This window comes from Ranitomeya variabilis, chromosome 1 (genome assembly GCF_051348905.1).
Source record: "Ranitomeya variabilis isolate aRanVar5 chromosome 1, aRanVar5.hap1, whole genome shotgun sequence".
Lineage (NCBI taxonomy): Eukaryota > Metazoa > Chordata > Amphibia > Anura > Dendrobatidae > Ranitomeya > Ranitomeya variabilis.
Window position 1 is genome coordinate 608,430,899 of NC_135232.1, and position 19,616 is coordinate 608,450,514.

General features: G+C 52.8%; 1 protein-coding gene across 1 annotated transcript; it reads left to right on the forward strand.

Annotated features, from left to right (window-relative positions):
* The first annotated feature begins 53 nt into the window (after positions 1–53).
* EIF3F (eukaryotic translation initiation factor 3 subunit F) lies at positions 54–8,198 on the forward strand. Its single transcript, XM_077260528.1, has 8 exons — positions 54–270; positions 406–476; positions 5,460–5,539; positions 5,616–5,753; positions 7,268–7,359; positions 7,479–7,615; positions 7,685–7,798; positions 7,908–8,198. Exons 1-8 carry the CDS (start codon positions 135–137, stop codon positions 7,983–7,985), a joined length of 846 nt encoding a protein of 281 aa, XP_077116643.1. The 5' UTR covers positions 54–134; the 3' UTR covers positions 7,986–8,198.
* The last annotated feature ends 11,418 nt before the right edge of the window (positions 8,199–19,616 follow it).

Sequence of the window (19,616 nt, forward strand, 5' to 3'; positions counted from 1 at the left end):
GAGCCGGGACAGTATGGATACAAGTTACGCGTAATCATCACCTCAGCCAATCAGGGCGCGGCATGTTCAGCGGCCAATGAGCGGTGAATGTGAGCAGTGGTGTCCGCCTCGCCCCTCCTTTCTCTCCTACGGTGATGGCGGCTCCAGCTGTGGCGCCGGGCGCTCTGCACGGGCCGGTGGTGAAGGTTCATCCCGTGGTCCTTGCCTCCATTGTGGACAGCTACGAGCGCAGGAATGAGGGGGCGGCCCGGGTGATCGGGACCCTTCTGGGTGAGAGGCGGCGCTGTGTGACACGTGTGGTACCGGGTGAATAGTACAGTGGATGTGACTGATAGCGGGGACAATGGGGCATCAGGGCAGCGCCCCCGTGTGGCCGCACATTGTGATCTGTGTTTCTTCCCTCAGGTTCTGTGGACAAACACTCGGTGGAGGTGACGAACTGCTTCTCTGTGCCGCACAACGAGTCCGAGGACGAGGTACCCCCTGTCTGGGGAGGATAGGGAAGAGGAGCCCACCATTTGGGGAGAGGGAGGAGGAAGGTGCCCGCTGTCTGGGGAGGATAGGGAAGAGGAGCCCACCATTTGGGGAGAGGGAGGAGGAAGGTGCCCGCTGTCTGGGGAGGATAGGGAAGAGGAGCCCACCATTTGGGGAGAGGGAGGAGGAAGATGCCCGCTGTCTGGGGAGGATAGGGAAGAGGAGCCCACCATTTGGGGAGAGGGAGGAGGAAGGTGCCCGCTGTCTGGGGAGGATAGGGAAGAGGAGCCCACCATTTGGGGAGAGGGAGGAGGAAGATGCCCGCTGTCTGGGGAGGATAGGGAAGAGGAGCCCACCATTTGGGGAGAGGGAGGAGGAAGGTGCCCGCTGTCTGGGGAGGATAGGGAAGAGGAGCCCACCATTTGGGGAGAGGGAGGAGGAAGGTGCCCACTGTCTGGGGAGGATAGGGAAGAGGAGTCCACCATTTGGGGAGAGGGAGGAGGAAGGTGCCCGCTGTCTGGGGAGGATAGGGAAGAGGAGCCCACCATTTGGGGAGAGGGAGGAGGAAGGTGCCCGCTGTCTGGGGAGGATAGGGAAGAGGAGCCCACCATTTGGGGAGAGGGAGGAGGAAGATGCCCGCTGTCTGGGGAGGATAGGGAAGAGGAGCCCACCATTTGGGGAGAGGGAGGAGGAAGGTGCCCGCTGTCTGGGGAGGATAGGGAAGAGGAGCCCACCATTTGGGGAGAGGGAGGAGGAAGGTGCCCGCTGTCTGGGGAGGATAGGGAAGAGGAGCCCACCATTTGGGGAGAGGGAGGAGGAAGGTGCCCGCTGTCTGGGGAGGATAGGGAAGAGGAGCCCACCATTTGGGGAGAGGGAGGAGGAAGGTGCCCGTTGTCTGGGGAGGATAGGGAAGAGGAGCCCACCATTTGGGGAGAGGGAGGAGGAAGATGCCCGCTGTCTGGGGAGGATAGGGAAGAGGAGCCCACCATTTGGGGAGAGGGAGGAGGAAGGTGCCCGCTGTCTGGGGAGGATAGGGAAGAGGAGCCCACCATTTGGGGAGAGGGAGGAGGAAGGTGCCCGCTGTCTGGGGAGGATAGGGAAGAGGAGCCCACCATTTGGGGAGAGGGAGGAGGAAGATGCCCGCTGTCTGGGGAGGATAGGGAAGAGGAGCCCACCATTTGGGGAGAGGGAGGAGGAAGATGCCCGCTGTCTGGGGAGGATAGGGAAGAGGAGCCCACCATTTGGGGAGAGGGAGGAGAAAGATGCCCGCTGTCTGGGGAGGATAGGGAAGAGGAGCCCACCATTTGGGGAGAGGGAGGAGGAAGGTGCCCGCTGTCTGGGGAGGATAGGGAAGAGGAGCCCACCATTTGGGGAGAGGGAGGAGGAAGGTGCCCGCTGTCTGGGGAGGATAGGGAAGAGGAGCCCACCATTTGGGGAGAGGGAGGAGGAAGGTGCCCGCTGTCTGGGGAGGATAGGGAAGAGGAGCCCACCATTTGGGGAGAGGGAGGAGGAAGGTGCCCGCTGTCTGGGGAGGATAGGGAAGAGGAGCCCACCATTTGGGGAGAGGGAGGAGGAAGGTGCCCGCTGTCTGGGGAGGATAGGGAAGAGGAGCCCACCATTTGGGGAGAGGGAGGAGGAAGATGCCCGCTGTCTGGGGAGGATAGGGAAGAGGAGCCTACCATTTGGGGAGAGGGAGGAGGAAGGTGCCCGCTGTCTGGGGAGGATAGGGAAGAGGAGCCCACCATTTGGGGAGAGGGAGGAGGAAGATGCCCGCTGTCTGGGGAGGATAGGGAAGAGGAGCCCACCATTTGGGGAGAGGGAGGAGGAAGGTGCCCGCTGTCTGGGGAGGATAGGGAAGAGGAGCCCACCATTTGGGGAGAGGGAGGAGGAAGGTGCCCGCTGTCTGGGGAGGATAGGGAAGAGGAGCCCACCATTTGGGGAGAGGGAGGAGGAAGGTGCCCGCTGTCTGGGGAGGATAGGGAAGAGGAGCCCACCATTTGGGGAGAGGGAGGAGGAAGGTGCCCGCTGTCTGGGGAGGATAGGGAAGAGGAGCCCACCATTTGGGGAGAGGGAGGAGGAAGGTGCCCGCTGTCTGGGGAGGATAGGGAAGAGGAGCCCACCATTTGGGGAGAGGGAGGAGGAAGGTGCCCGCTGTCTGGGGAGGATAGGGAAGAGGTGCCCACCATTTGGGGAGAGGGAGGAGGAAGGTGCCCGCTGTCTGGGGAGGATAGGGAAGAGGAGCCCACCATTTGGGGAGAGGGAGGAGGAAGGTGCCCGCTGTCTGGGGAGGATAGGGAAGAGGAGCCCACCATTTGGGGAGAGGGAGGAGGAAGGTGCCCGCTGTCTGGGGAGGATAGGGAAGAGGAGCCCACCATTTGGGGAGAGGGAGGAGGAAGGTGCCCGCTGTCTGGGGAGGATAGGGAAGAGGTGCCCACCATTTGGGGAGAGGGAGGAGGAAGGTGCCCGCTGTCTGGGGAGGATAGGGAAGAGGTGCCCACCATTTGGGGAGAGGGAGGAGGAAGGTGCCCGCTGTCTGGGGAGGATAGGGAAGAGGAGCCCACCATTTGGGGAGAGGGAGGAGGAAGGTGCCCGCAGTCTGGGGAGGATAGGGAAGAGGTGCCCACCATTTGGGGAGAGGGAGGAGGAAGGTGCCCGCTGTCTGGGGAGGATAGGGAAGAGGAGCCCACCATTTGGGGAGAGGGAGGAGGAAGGTGCCCGCTGTCTGGGGAGGATAGGGAAGAGGAGCCCACCATTTGGGGAGAGGGAGGAGGAAGGTGCCCGCTGTCTGGGGAGGATAGGGAAGAGGAGCCCACCATTTGGGGAGAGGGAGGAGGAAGGTGCCCGCTGTCTGGGGAGGATAGGGAAGAGGTGCCCACCATTTGGGGAGAGGGAGGAGGAAGGTGCCCGCTGTCTGGGGAGGATAGGGAAGAGGTGCCCACCATTTGGGGAGAGGGAGGAGGAAGGTGCCCGCTGTCTGGGGAGGATAGGGAAGAGGAGCCCACCATTTGGGGAGAGGGAGGAGGAAGGTGCCCGCTGTCTGGGGAGGATAGGGAAGAGGAGCCCACCATTTGGGGAGAGGGAGGAGGAAGGTGCCCGCTGTCTGGGGAGGATAGGGAAGAGGTGCCCACCATTTGGGGAGAGGGAGGAGGAAGGTGCCCGCTGTCTGGGGAGGATAGGGAAGAGGAGCCCACCATTTGGGGAGAGGGAGGAGGAAGGTGCCCGCTGTCTGGGGAGGATAGGGAAGAGGAGCCCACCATTTGGGGAGAGGGAGGAGACAGGTGCCCGCTGTCTGGGGAGGATAGGGAAGAGGAGCCCACCATTTGGGGAGAGGGAGGAGACAGGTGCCCGCTGTCTGGGGAGGATAGGGAAGAGGAGCCCACCATTTGGGGAGAGGGAGGAGGAAGGTGCCCGCTGTCTGGGGAGGATAGGGAAGAGGTGCCCACCATTTGGGGAGAGGGAGGAGGAAGGTGCCCGCTGTCTGGGGAGGATAGGGAAGAGGTGCCCACCATTTGGGGAGAGGGAGGAGGAAGGTGCCCGCTGTCTGGGGAGGATGGGGAAGAGGAGCCGACCATTTGGGGAGAGGGAGGAGGAAGGTGCCCGCTGTCTGGGGAGGATAGGGAAGAGGAGCCCACCATTTGGGGAGAGGGAGGAGGAAGGTGCCCGCTGTCTGGGGAGGATAGGGAAGAGGTGCCCACCATTTGGGGAGAGGGAGGAGGAAGGTGCCCGCTGTCTGGGGAGGATAGGGAAGAGGTGCCCACCATTTGGGGAGAGGGAGGAGGAATGTGTTAGCCATATGGTGAGAGGGTGCTCGCTGTCTAGTGAGGTGTCCGCCATGAGAGGGGGGGACGATGTCTGCCATCTGGGGATGAGGGAGAAGACGAGATGCCCACCATCTGCGAAGAGAAAAGTGCCCGCCGTGACAAGGGGGGGGTTGCCCGCTGTCTGGGGGGGGGAGGAATGTGCCAGCTGTTTGGGGGTGGGGGGGGTGAAGGTGCCTGTCGTCTGGGGGGGTGCCCACAGGTGGAGAAAGGTGCCTGCCGTGAGAGGGGGGGGAGGTGTCCGCCACCTGGGGAGAGGTGGGAGGGAGCTCATCTTCGGGGGAGGGTGGGGAGGAGGAAGGTACCTGCCATCTGGGGGGGGGGGGGGGAGGCCGCTGGGGGTGCCCGCCATGTAAAGGGGTGGAAGGAAGGTGCCTGCTGCGAAAAAGGAGTGGGAGGAATGTGCCCACCGTCAGAGAGAATGGAGTAAGGTGTCTTTCGGAGTTGATGGGGGGGTGGGGGGGAGAAAGGTGCCTGCCATCCAGGATTGATAGTGGAAAGAAGGTGACTGGCGTCTGGGGGTGATAGGGGGAAGAAGGTGCCTGCTGTCTGGGGGTGATAGGGGGAAGAAGGTGCCTGCTGTCTGGGGGTGATAGGGGGAAGAAGGTGCCTGCCGTCTGGGGGTGATAGGGGGAAGAAGGTGCCTGCCGTCTGGGGGTGATAGGGGGAAGAAGGTGCCTGCCGTCTGGGGGTGATAGGGGGAAGAAGGTGCCTGCCGTCTGGGGGTGATAGGGGGAAGAAGGTGCCTGCCGTCTTGGGGTGATAGGGGGAAGAAGGTGCCTGCCGTCTTGGGGTGATAGGGGGAAGAAGGTGCCTGCCGTCTTGGGGTGATAGGGGGAAGAAGGTGCCTGCCGTCTTGGGGTGATAGGGGGAAGAAGGTGCCTGCCGTCTTGGGGGTGATAGGGGGAAGAAGGTGCCTGCCGTCTGGGAGTGATAGGGGGAAGAAGGTGCCTGCCGTCTTAGGGGTGATAGGGGGAAGAAGGTGCCTGCCGTCTTAGGGGTGATAGGGGGAAGAAGGTGCCTGCCGTACGGGGGTGATAGGGGGAAGGAGGTGCCTGCCGTACGGGGGTGATGGGGGGGAAGAAGGTGACTACCGGGGGAGGTGCATGCTGTACGGGTATTGGGGGTGCCTCCTCGTTCCATGTACTGACGCCCGTTGTCTTCCAGGTGGCGGTGGACATGGAGTTCGCTAAGAACATGTACGAGCTTCACAAGAAGGTTTCATCCACAGAGCAGATCCTTGGCTGGTGAGTGGCAGGCGGCTACTGGGGACAGTCACTCCGTGCTGCCTCCGTCCCTTACTGACCGTATTGTGTACTGCAGGTATGCCACCGGGAATGACATCACCGAACACTCTGTTCTGATCCACGAGTATTATAGCCGCGAGGCCACCAACCCCATCCACATGACCGTGGACACCGGCCTGCAGGGGGCACGCATGAACATCAAGGCCTACATCAGGTACCTACATACATAGTGATATATCCTACAGATTACACCACTGACCTCTCTGCAGAACATCGCTCCTCCACCTCCTGACAGAGACAGTGATATATCCTGCAGATTATTACACCACTGACCTCTCTGCAGAACATCGCTCCTCCACCTCCTGACAGATACATAGTGATATATCCTGCAGATTATTACACCACCTCTGCAGAACATCGCTCCTCCACCTCCTGACAGATACATAGTGCTATATACTGCAGATTATTACACCACTGACCTCTCTGCAGGACATCCCTCCACCTCCTGACAGATACATAGTGATATATCCTGCAGATTATTACACCACTGACCTCTCTGCAGAACATCACTTCTCCACCTCCTGACAAATACATAGTGATATATCCTGCAGATTATTACACCACTGATCTCTCTGCAGAACATCGCTCCTCCACCTCCTGACAGATACATAGTGATATATCCTGCAGATTATTACACCACTGACCTCTCTGCAGAACATCGCTCCTCCACCTCCTAACAGATACATAGTGATATATCCTGCAGATTATTACACAACTGACCTCTCTGCAGAACATCGCTCCTCCACCTCCTGACAGATACATAGTGATATATCCTGCAGATTATTACACCACTGACCTCTCTGCAGAACATCGCTCCTCCACCTCCTGACAGATACATAGTGATATATCCTGCAGATTATTAAACAACTGACCTCTCTGCAGAACATCCATCCTCCACCTCCTGACAGATACATAGTGATATATCCTGCAGATTATTACTCTACTGACCTCTCTGCAGAACATCGCTCCTCCACCTCCTGACAGATACATAGTGATATATCCTGCATATTATTACTCTACTGACCTCTCTGCAGAACATCGCTCCTCCACCTCCTGACAGATACATAGTGATATATTCTGCAGATTATTACACTACTTACCTCTCTGCAGAACATCGCTCCTCCACCTTCTGACAGATAGTGATATATGCTGCAGATTATTACACCACTGACCTCTCTGCAGAACATCACTCCTCCACCTCCTGACAGATACATAGTGATATATCCTGCATATTATTACACCACTGACCTCTCTGCAGAACATCGCTCCTCCACCTCCTGACAGATACATAGTGATATATCCTGCAGATTATTACACCACTGACCTCTCTGCAGAACATCGCTCCTCCACCTCCTGACAGATACATAGTGATATCCTGCAGATTATTACACCACTGACCTCTCTGCAGAACATCGCTCCTCCTCCTCCTCCTGACAGATACATAGTGATATATCCTGCAGATTATTACACCACTGACCTCTCTGCAGAACATCGCTCCTCCTCCTCCTGACAGATACAGTGATATATCCTGCAGATTATTACACCACTGACCTCTCTGTAGAACATCGCTCCTCCACCTCCTGACAGATACATAGTGATATATCCTGCAGATTATTACACCACTGACCTCTCTGCAGAACATCGCTCCTCTACCCCTTTCTTTTGCAGCACTCCGATGGGTGTCCCTGGTAAAACAATGGGTGTCATGTTCACCCCGCTCACCGTGCAGTTTGTATACTATGACACGGAGAGGATAGGAGGTGAGTGGCTGTAGATGATGGGGGTGTTTGTCCTATCCTTTGTGTATAGGGCTGCAATGCCACCTTGTGGCAGTTCTCGGTACTGCCTCCTGGTCTGACGCCTTTTCTTCCCTTTGCAGTTGATCTCATCACAAAGACCTGCTTTAACTCTAACCGTTCCATCAGTCTGACCAGTGACCTCCAGCAGGTGGGCTCCGCTGCCACAGGCCTGCAGGACTCGCTGAGCACCGTGCTGCAGTATGCGGAGGATGTGCTGGTGAGTGGCGGGCTGTGGCGGTCTCTGCTGCCTCCTCACTTTTATATTCATCATCTCTTTTTCTTTCAGTCAGGTAAAGTCTCTGCAGATAACAACGTGGGCCGCTTCCTGATGGACCTGGTGAACCAGGTGCCAAAAATAACCCCCGAAGACTTCGAGGCCATGCTGAACAGCAACATCAATGTGAGTAGTTCTATTAACCCCTCATGCTGCAGCCAGCTGTGACCGCGGTATCTAAGCGGTTAGTCTCCACCCTGTCTTTATTTTACCTTTCCTCTTCTCTCTCCTTCAGGATCTGCTGATGGTCACGTATCTCGCCAACCTCACCCAGTCGCAGATAGCTCTCAATGAGAAGCTCCTGAACCTGTGAGACCCCGCACTGCCCCCAGAGGCTGGATTATCCATCTTTGGACTTTTTTCACATTATTTTTTTTTTTTTTTTGTGATTTGTGCCTGCTGGTGCAGTGCGGCTCATCCTGACCAGATACCGTGACTCCCTAAATGACCCCACAATTATCGGGGGAGCCCCGTTGCTGCTCGCAGGTGTAAGTCCTCACTGTTAATAAAGCTTTATTATTCTATCGCTCACTGTGGACCTCTGTCTCTGCTTGCTGCCAGTGAATGGACACATTACAGCCAGAGCTTAATTTATACTCCCAGCTGAGGGTTTGTTACAGTATCTCCAGTCTATTAGTTCCTCTGTGAGAAGGATGAGGACACATTGTAACAAAGTATCAGAAGTGAGGTGTGTGTGGTCGTACTGATGCTGCTGCGGTGTCTCTGCTCACCAGCCAGGCATTGTTTCCTTAGCTTTACTTCCCAGAGCTGCAATCCTACTTCTGCTGACTTCCTGTTAGCGCTCAGGATTGTCGCGCAGGACCCTGCAGTGTGGGCTCAGCTGCCGCTATGGTGGGAGATTGTATACTGGCATATATGTGGCTTTCTCCAGTCACCTTCCACGACAGCAGTATCGGAGGATGTCTCCCCGCCCTAATAGGGGACAGGAACAAAGAGGTTAAATACCCCTCCCCTTCCTGCAACCACCAGTGTATTTCCTGTCCCCTATGGGGCATGAAGAGGTTCTCTGATAGTGCTGCCGTGGCCGGCGATCGGGAGCACTGTTACCTTACTAAGCCGGGCAGTCGAGGTCGCGGGCTCCGCTCTCCTCCATCCAGACTGCTCCCATCTCCGTGACCTTCCACGCGACTTGGGACCCTTGCCCGCCCTACCCGCGCCTCTTTCGGGAGGCAAAGCAGGGCGGTGCGGTGCTCCGGGGTCCTTCTACAGCTCCCCGGCTTTCTCCTCCCTCTATGCTGGTGCTGGCGCGCGCGCACCGGAAGTGACGCGCGTCCGAACTTCCGGTTTTCTCGCCGGCTCCTTACACCGCAGCTCCCGCGCGCGCCGATCAGCGTCCTGGCCAGGACATTCAGTGGCGGCATGGACGGGCGTCCCTGACCCCCCCCCCCCCCCCCCCCCACCAAACGGACACGACGAGGGGGAGGAGCACCACCAATCTCGCTGGGAGCCTCGGTAATCTTATTTATTCCTGGCTAAGGAAGCCTCCAGGTAAGACCTCTTGTCTATACCCTCTGTAGTCAGATCCTCTGATGATATGGACGGCGACAAAACCCTTCACTCTGCTTCTGTAGAGCCCAGCGCTCATCCCCCTGCCGTAAGTAGTGGGATGATGTCCCTTACTGTCCATTTTTTCTTTAAATTCAAGCGACTTAGTCCGACTTTCTCTCTCTCCTTTAGGGAGACAAAGCCTCTGCCCCTAAGAAGGCCAGTCGCAAGTGTGCTACATGTGCATCCAAGCTTCCCTCCACATATAAGAAGAAGCTCTGCCAGCCATGCACAGACGAGGTTCTGCGTGCTGAACAGCCCTCTCTTATGGACAGCATCAGGACTCTCATCAGGCAGGAAGTTCAATCTTCCATGTCGGCCTTTTCCCAGCCTCCACCACAGCCTCCCCCTGCTAAGAAAATGAAAATAGCCCCGGTAGTCTCTGACTCCGACTCAGGAGAATTGCATACTTCTGATTCAGGGGACCGTTGGGAGAATGAGAGTTCTGCCTCTACCTCTGCTCCCAAATCAGACAACAAAAAATATCTCTTTTCCTCCGAGGATTTGGAGGAATTAGTGTCTATGGTGAGGGGCACCATGGGGGTGGAGGAGGAGGTGGAGGGCCATTCTGTACAGGATGACATGTTCGGGGGGGTTAAAGCCCAAATCTGTAAAAGGATTCCCCATACACGAAAATATAGAGAGCCTCATCCTCCATGAGTGGGGCCTTCCAGAGAAAGGGTTAAACGTCCCATCAGAACTCAAAAACCGTTTCCCCTTGGAAGGAGACTGTTCCCTCTTTGAAATGCCCAAGGTTGATGTCCAGGTCTCAAGGGTAACCAAAAAAACGGCCCTGCCTTTTGAAGATTCCTCCCAGCTCAAAGATCCCATGGATCGCAAAACTGAGAGTTTATTGAGAAAATCTTGGGAGACTTCAACTAACCTACTGAGATCAAATGTGGCCTCAACATGTGTAGCCAGATCTTTGTTCCTCTGGCTGCGTACATTGGAAAATCACCTGGTGCAGGGTACACCCAGAGAAGAGATTCTTAATTCTCTTCCTCTGCTCCAGAAGGCAACTGGATTCCTCGCAGACGCTTCCGCGGAATCAGTACGGGTTGCCGCTAAATCAGCGGTTCTCACTAACTCCGCTAGAAGAGCTTTGTGGCTTAAATCCTGGGGAGGTGATATTACCTCAAAGTCTAAGCTTTGCGGTATACCTTTCCAGGGTCATTATGTATTTGGACCGGTCCTGGACGAAATCTTGGACAAAGCTTCAGATAAGAAGAAGGTCCTTCCAGAACAAAAGAACCCTAAGAAGCGTTTTTTTCATCCCCCCCGTGACCAAACCCCCCAGCAGAAGTACAGGGGTAAGGGCAAGTCAGGACGATGGAGTTACCCCAAGGGAGGAAAAGCCAGAAACATCCTGGTCCCCCAACCGACTCGGGCCTCTGAAAAGCAATGACTGCCCTCCGGTCGGGGGTCGACTCTCGGGATTCCTCTCCCAGTGGCAGTTGATTACCACAAATCAGTGGGTCCTACGTACCATACGGGAAGGCCTAAGATTGGAGTTCGAGAGCCCCCCTCCTCATCGTCTGACTATTACTTCTCTACAATCCCCAGGACTTCGGGAAATTTTGATGCCGGATATCTTAAACCTGCTTCGAGCGAAGGTGATTTCCCATGTACCACATCGGGAAGTAGGAGAGGGTCACTATTCCCACCTCTTCTTGGTGAAAAAACCCTCAGGGAAACACCGCATCATTATAAACCTGAAACCTCTAAATCAGGTAATAAAATACCGAAGGTTCAAAATGGAATCGATCAGATCAGCAATCCCGCTGATCGGTCAGGACTGGGTGATGGCGACGCTGGACCTGAGGGACGCATACTATCATGTGCCAATACACCCAGACCACAGAAGATTCCTCAGGTTCGCGATTTCCCAAAACAGACGGATCAGCCATTTTCAATTCAACGTCCTTCCGTTCGGAGTCTCGTCTGCCCCACAAGTCTTCTCCAAGATCATGACAGAAGCGGTAATCTTTATTCGTCAACAGGGGGTCTGTGTCATTCCATACCTGGACGATTTTCTTATCATCGCCCCATCCGCTTCACGTCTCAATCAGGATGTGACAAGAGTCCTCGACATCCTAGAATCACTCGGGTGGATCCCGAATCTGGAGAAATCAGACCTCCAGCCTTCGCCACAGAAGAAATTCCTAGGAATCCTTCTGGATTCGGAGAAGAGAATGTCCTTTCTACCCGAGGACTGTCAGACTGACCTCCTCCGCAGGATCTCCAGGTTCAGAGATCAAAGAGCCCCAACTCTAAGAGACTCTATGTCAGTCCTGGGTTCATTGACATCCTGCATTTAAGCAGTCTCCTGGGCCCAGGCCCATACGAGAATACTTCAATCACACATCCTGGCATACTCAAGAGGGCATCAGATGGCCTTAACCAGGAAGATTCCCCTTCCCTCTCATGTGAGATCCTCTCTGTCATGGTGGCTGAACCCCCAAAATCTACACCGAGGAGTCAGCTGGGATCAGCTTCCTCTCAGGGTACTCGCAACAGACGCAAGTCAGAGGGGTTGGGGCGCCGTGAAGGCTTCCACTTCCAGGGGTTGTGGGCCCCAGATTTAAGACACAGTTCCTCAAACCTGAAGGAATTGAAAGCGGTGGAGGAGGCGCTGAAAGCCGCATCTGTCATCATCCAAGGCCACCATGTCCGGGTGATGTCCGAGAATATGACCACCGTGGCATATCTCCGACACCAAGGGGGCACAGGACACTCGAACCTGAAGTTAACTGCTGGAAGGATTTTTTCCTGGGCAGAAAATCACCTTATGTCAATCTCTGCAGTTCATATAAGGGGATTAGACAATTCCCAGGTGGATTATCTCAGCCGGAGGGATTTCCATCCAGGGGAGTGGTCTCTAAACCAGGATGTGTTCCTAACCCTAGTCCAGAGGTGGGGAACTCCCGATGTGGACCTATTTGCCAACATTCGGAACACAAAATCAAACACCTTCTCCCTGACCCCCTCAAACGGGGCACTAGGACTGGACACTTTCTCCCACCCCTGGGAGTTTACCCTGGCATATGCCTTTCCGCCAATACCATTGCTACCCAGGACATTGCAGAAGATCCGGACGGATCAGGTCGCGACGATTTTGGTAGCCCCATTATGGCCAGGAAGGAGCTGGTTCAGCGCACGGACAAGCATGTGTCTAGAAGGCCCGATCCCGCTTCCACAAAGACGCGACCTTCTTCAACAGGGTCCCCTGACCCATCCAGACCTACACAAACTAAAGTTGACAGCCTGGTTACTGAAGCCGAAATCCTGAGAGCCAGAGGACTCTCATAGGCAGTAATCGAAACCCTACAGAAAAGTAGGAAGCCGATAACGAACGCCATTTATGGCAAGATATGGAAAAAATTTTCATCATGGTGTGCTCCGAACGGACCGGATCCGTTTAAGCCAAATATTGCGCAGATTCTTCAATTCCTACAGAAGGGCTTGGAGCTGGGGCTTTCACCTAGTACCCTAAAGGTTCAGGTGTCAGCTCTTGGTGCTTTCTTTGACCGGGATCTAGCAAGTCATCGATGGGTGAAACGTTTCATATCATGGGCAACCAGAATCCGTCCAAGACTCCAGATCCATACCCCACCTTGGGACTTAAACCTGGTGCTAAAAGGTCTGACCGGGGAACCCTTTGAACCCCTTTCAGCATCTAGCTTAAAGATCTTAACCCTCAAAACGGTGTTCCTGGTAGCTATCACTACTGCCAGGTGTATAGGAGAGTTACAGGCCTTATCAATTCAGGAACCATTCCTGACTATAACTACGGATAGTATAATCCTCAAATTAGACCCGTCCTTTACACCTAAGGTAGCTTCAAGCTTTCACAGAAATCAGGACATCAGATTACCTTCTTTCTGTCCCAATCCCTCTAATCCTAAAGAGGAGGTCTTTCACACCCTGGACGTCCGCAGGGTGGTCCTGTTCTACCTCCAACAGACGGAAAATTGGAGGTTCGATCAAAACCTGTTCATCCAGTGGTCAGGGCGTAATAAGGGCAAGAAGGCAGCCAAAAGCACAATCGCTAATTGGATTAAGCAGGCCATTAGCCTAGCATACTCTTCTCAGAAGCTCTCACCTCCAGCTTCACTGAAGGCCCACTCTACCCGCTCAGTCTCAACTTCCTGGGCAGAAAGGGGAAGCGCATCAGCAGAGCAGATATGCAGAGCCGCCACCTGGTCGTCAATCCATACATTCACCAGGCACTATAGGCTCAACTTCAACAGGGATCTAACGTTCGGCAGACGTGTGCTGCAGGCGGTTGTCCCTCCCTAAAGAAATTAGCGGTTGGTATCACTCCGATACTGCTGTCGTGGAAGGTGACTGGAGAAAATAGAATTAGTTCTTACCGGTAATTCGGTTTCTAGGAACCTTCCACGACAGCACTAATTTCCCTCCCTATCTGATTTATTAATTTTATGATTCCTGAACTTAAGTGGTAAATTATACATGCTACTGTGTCCAGAAAAAACACTGGTGGTTGCAGGAAGGGGAGGGGTATTTAACCTCTTTGTTCCTGTCCCCTATTAGGGCGGGGAGACATCCTCCGATACTGCTGTCGTGGAAGGTTCCTAGAAACCGAATTACCGGTAAGAACTAATTCTATTTTCCATGGCTGTTTTCCTGGTTCTGTACAAAGGAGGTACCCAAAAAATGAGAATTACTTATCTTAAAAAAATTTTTTATTCAAGAAACGCTTTCCATTTTAGGTTTTTCTTCATTCTTGGGAGTAAGTTGTCACAGTGGGTGAGAAACCGCTGTCATACTCATGTTCAATCCGTACGTAGGCGGAGATAGTGACGGCAGCGCTGATTGGGAGCCAGGGTCACATGTCACAACCTGGCACGAGAGCTCCGATACCGCGAGTGCTGGAGGGGAGCCGACACAGGAGGGGGGAGTATGGGTTTATTTTTTCAAAGATTAACATTTAGTTCAAGAAAGGGTTGTCCTAGTAATGGACACTCCCTTTAAGAAAAAATAGCTGGAGGCTCTTAACTGCGTCAGTTCAGAAGAATATAAAATGTTTCCAACCGAGAAGCCATTGGGCCAAGTGCAGATCATCTAATGGACGGATTGTGAGGGGGAAGAAGGTTTTCCAAACGGTATTTAAACTTTTTTTTTTTTTTTATTCAACTAATTCTTGTTTGTTTTTTTGGGTAGCCGATATTACTGGCCCCCTCCCTGCTGATGAGTTCCCTGTAAGTGCAGCTGCACGATGACGCATCCCAAGGAGGAGACGAGACTTCTCCTTGTCCCGGCTTCCGCCTCAGCCCGTGTGAACCCAACAATCCCCGATACCAGGTGTCCTCAGGGGAGGGGCCTGTGTAATAAATGCAGCCAATCGGTAGCCAGTACTCATCCTGTAACTCCACCTACATCCTAAAAGCTAGCAATTGATTGGATGCAGGTACATATCTTAAACTGTTGTATGGGGAGATGTCTGGACCTCATCTGTGGAGGTCTCCTTTTATCACGTAGCGCTGAAAACCACATGTCCTACCCTGATCTGCAACAACCCTTGTGGCAAAGCTCGTGGTTGTCAGCATTTCTTAACGTCAATTTGGGCGGCCTCTACTAGCCCCCAATATTAGGACCCCTCTACATCAGCTGGTCCTAGTAATGGAGATCCCACACAGGAGAGGAATAGATACACAGCTCATCAGACTGCATCACACGGGATAGGATTAGATACACAGCTCGGCAGTCAGTATCACACAGGATAGGATTAGATACACGGCTCAGCAGACTCACACAGGATAGAACTAGATACACGGCTCAGCAGTCAGTATCACACAGGATAGGATTAGATACACAGCTCAGCAGTGAGTATCACACAGGATATGATTAGATACACAGCTCAGCAGTCAGTATCACACAGGATAGGATTAGATACACGGCTCAGCAGACAGTATCACACAGGATAGGATTAGATACACGGCTCAGCAGACAGTATCACACAGGATAGGATTAGATACATGGCTCAGCAGTCAGAATCACACAGGATAGGATTAGATACACAGTTCAGCAGACGGTATCACAGGATAGGATTAGATACATGGCTCAGCAGTGAGTATCACACAGGATAGGATTAGATACATGGCTCAGCAGTCAGTATCACACAGGATAGGATTAGATACATGGCTCAGCAGTCAGAATCACACAGGATAGGATTAGATACACAGTTCAGCAGATGGTATCACACAGGATAGGATTAGATACATGGCTCAGCAGTGAGTATCACACAGGATAGGATTAGATACATGGCTCAGCAGTGAGTATCACACAGGATAGGATTAGATACACGGCTCAGCAGTCAGTATCACACAGGATAGGATTAGATACACGGCTCAGCAGACAGTATCACACAGGATAGGATTAGATACACGGCTCAGCAGTGAGTATCACACAGGATAGGATTAGATACATGGCTCAGCAGTCAGAATCACACAGGATAGGATTAGATACAGTTCAGCAGACTGTATCACAGGATAGGATTAGATACATGGCTCAGCAGTGAGTATCACAGGATAGGATTAGATACATGGCTCAGCAGTCAGAATCACACAGGATAAGATTAGCTACACGGCTCAGCAGTCAGTATCACACAGGATACTGTCATGATTCTCAATGGCGAGAGAACATAGCCCAGCATATATGAGAACTAGCTCTTGGAAGATGGAAACTATACTGACCATGAACTAAACCTGCCGCACAACTAGAAGTGGCCGGGTAGCATGCCTACGTTTTTTAACCCTAGATGCCCAGCGCCAGCCGGAGAACTACCTAATCCTAGCAGAGGAAAAGACAGTCCTGGCTCACCTCTAGAGAAATTTTCCCAAAAGGCAGACAGAGGCCCCCACATATATTGGCGGTGATTTTAGATGAAATGACAAACGTAGTATGAAAATAGGTTTAGCAAAATCGAGGTCCGCTTTCTAGATAGCAGGAAGACAGAAAGGACACTTTCATGGTCAGCAGAAAACCCTATCAAAACACCATCCAGAAATTCCTTTAAGACTCTAGCATTAACTCATAACACCAGAGTGGCAATTTCCGATCACAAGAGCTTTCCAGACACAGTAACGAAACAGCAGCTGTGAACAGGAACAAAATGCAAAAACACACAAGGACAAAAGTCCAACTTAGCTGGGAGTTGTCTAGTAGCAGGAACAAGCACAGAAGGCTTCTGATTACATTGTTGACCGGCAAGAAACTGACAGAGGAGCAAGGTTATATAGCGACTCCCACATCCTGATAGGAGCAGGTGAACAGAGGGGATGATGCACACAAGTTCAATTCCACAAGTGGCCACCGGGGGAGCCCAGAATCCAATTTCACAACAGTACCCCCCCCTCAAGGAGGGGGCACCGAACCCTCACCAGAACCACCAGGGCGATCAGGATGAGCCCTATGAAAGGCACGGACAAGATCGGAGGCATGAACATCAGAGGCAGTGACCCAAGAATTATCCTCCTGACCGTATCCCTTCCATTTGACCAGATACTGGAGTCTCCGTCTGGAAACACGAGAGTCTAAGATCTTTTCCACAACGTACTCCAACTCACCCTCAACCAACACCGGAGCAGGAGGCTCAACGGAAGGCACAACCGGTACCTCATACCTGCGCAACAATGACCGATGAAAAACATTATGAATCGAAAAGGATGCAGGGAGGTCCAAACGGAAGGACACAGGGTTAAGAATCTCCAATATCTTGTACGGGCCGATGAACCGAGGCTTAAACTTAGGAGAAGAAACCCTCATAGGGACAAAACGAGAAGACAACCACACCAAGTCCCCAACACAAAGCCGAGGACCAACACGACGACGGCGGTTGGCAAAAAGCTGAGTCTTCTCCTGGGACAACTTCAAATTGTCCACCACCTGCCCCCAAATCTGATGCAACCTCTCCACCACAGCATCCACTCCAGGACAATCCGAAGATTCCACTTGACCGGAGGAAAATCGAGGATGAAACCCCAAATTACAGAAAAACGGGGACACCAAGGTGGCAGAGCTGGCCCGATTATTGAGGGCGAACTCCGCCAAAGGCAAAAAAGCAACCCAATCATCCTGATCCGCAGACACAAAACACCTCAAATATGTCTCCAAGGTCTGATTAGTCCGCTCGGTCTGGCCATTAGTCTGAGGATGGAAAGCAGACGAAAAAGACAAATCTATGCCCATCCTAGCACAGAATGCCCGCCAAAATCTAGACACGAATTGGGTCCCTCTGTCAGAAACGATATTCTCAGGAATATCATGCAAACGAACAACATTTTGAAAAAACAGAGGAACCAACTCGGAAGAAGAAGGCAACTTAGGCAAGGGAACCAGATGGACCATCTTAGAGAAACGGTCACACACCACCCAGATGACAGACATCTTCTGAGAAACAGGCAGATCCGAAATAAAATCCATCGAGATGTGCGTCCAAGGCCTCTTCGGGATAGGCAAGGGCAACAACAATCCACTAGCCCGAGAACAACAAGGCTTGGCCCGAGCACAAACGTCACAAGACTGCACAAAGCCTCGCACATCTCGTGACAGGGAAGGCCACCAGAAGGACCTTGCCACCAAATCCCTGGTACCAAAGATTCCAGGATGACCTGCCAACGCAGAAGAATGAACCTCAGAGATGACTCTACTGGTCCAATCATCAGGAACAAACAGTCTACCAGGTGGGCAACGATCAGGTCTATCCGCCTGAAACTCCTGCAAGGCCCGCCGCAGGTCTGGAGAAACGGCAGACAATATCACTCCATCTTTAAGGATACCTGTGGGCTCAGAATTACCAGGGGAGTCAGGCTCAAAACTCCTAGAAAGGGCATCCGCCTTAACATTCTTAGAACCCGGTAGGTACGACACCACAAAATTAAACCGAGAGAAAAACAACGACCAGCGCGCCTGTCTAGGATTCAGGCGCCTGGCAGACTCAAGGTAAATTAAATTTTTGTGGTCAGTCAATACCACCACCTGATGTCTGGCCCCCTCAAGCCAGTGACGCCACTCCTCAAAAGCCCACTTCATGGCCAAAAGCTCCCGATTCCCAATATCATAATTCCGCTCGGCGGGCGAAAATTTACGGGAAAAAAAAGCACAAGGTCTCATCACGGAGCAGTCGGAACTTCTCTGCGACAACACCGCCCCAGCTCCGATTTCAGAAGCGTCGACCTCAACCTGAAAAGGAAGAGCAACATCAGGCTGACGCAACACTGGGGCGGAAGAAAAGCAGCGCTTGAGCTCCCGAAAGGCCTCCACAGCATCAGGGGACCAATCAGCAACATCAGCACCCTTCTTAGTCAAATCAGTCAATGGTCTCACAACATCAGAAAAACCAGCAATAAATCGACGATAAAAGTTAGCAAAGCCCAAAAATTTCTGAAGACTCTTAAGAGAAGAGGGTTGCGTCCAATCACCAATAGCCTGAACCTTGACAGGATCCATCTTGATGGAAGAGGGGGAAAAAATGTATCCCAAGAAAGAAATCTTTTGAACCCCAAAAACACACTTAGAACCCTTCACACACAAGGAATTAGACCGCAAAACCTGAAAAACCCTCCTGACCTGCTGGACATGAGAGTCCCAGTCATCCGAAAAAATCAGAATATCATCCAGATACACAATCATAAATTTATCCAAATAATCGCGGAAAATGTCATGCATAAAGGACTGGAAGACTGAAGGGGCATTTGAAAGACCAAAAGGCATCACCAAATACTCAAAATGGCCCTCGGGCGTATTAAATGCGGTTTTCCACTCATCCCCCTGCTTGATTCGCACCAAATTATACGCCCCACGGAGATCAATCTTAGAGAACCACTTGGCCCCCTTTATACGAGCAAACAAATCAGTAAGCAGTGGTAACGGATATTGATATTTAACCGTGATTTTATTCAAAAGTCGATAATCAATACACGGCCTCAAAGAGCCGTCTTTCTTAGACACAAAGAAAAAACCGGCTCCTAAGGGAGATGACGAAGGACGAATATGTCCCTTTTCCAAGGACTCCTTTATATATTCTCGCATAGCAGCGTGTTCAGGCACAGACAGATTAAATAAACGACCCTTAGGGTATTTACTACCCGGAATCAAGTCTATGGCACAATCGCACTCCCGGTGCGGAGGTAGTGAACCAACCTTGGGTTCTTCAAAAACGTCACGAAAGTCAGACAAGAATTCAGGAATCTCAGAGGGAATAGATGATGAAATGGAAACCAAAGGTACGTCCCCATGAGTTCCTTTACATCCCCAGCTTAACACAGACATAGCTCTCCAGTCGAGGACTGGGTTATGAGATTGCAGCCATGGCAATCCCAGCACCAAAACATCATGTAGATTATACAGCACCAGA

Coding starts and splice junctions, on each gene's coding strand:
- EIF3F (XM_077260528.1), top strand. CDS start 135: ATGGCGGCTCCAGCTGTGGCGCCGGGCGCTCTGCACGGGCCGGTGGTG. Junction 477..5,459: donor ACAACGAGTCCGAGGACGAG/GTACCCCCTGTC, acceptor GTTGTCTTCCAG/GTGGCGGTGGACATGGAGTT. Junction 7,616..7,684: donor AGTATGCGGAGGATGTGCTG/GTGAGTGGCGGG, acceptor TTTTTCTTTCAG/TCAGGTAAAGTCTCTGCAGA.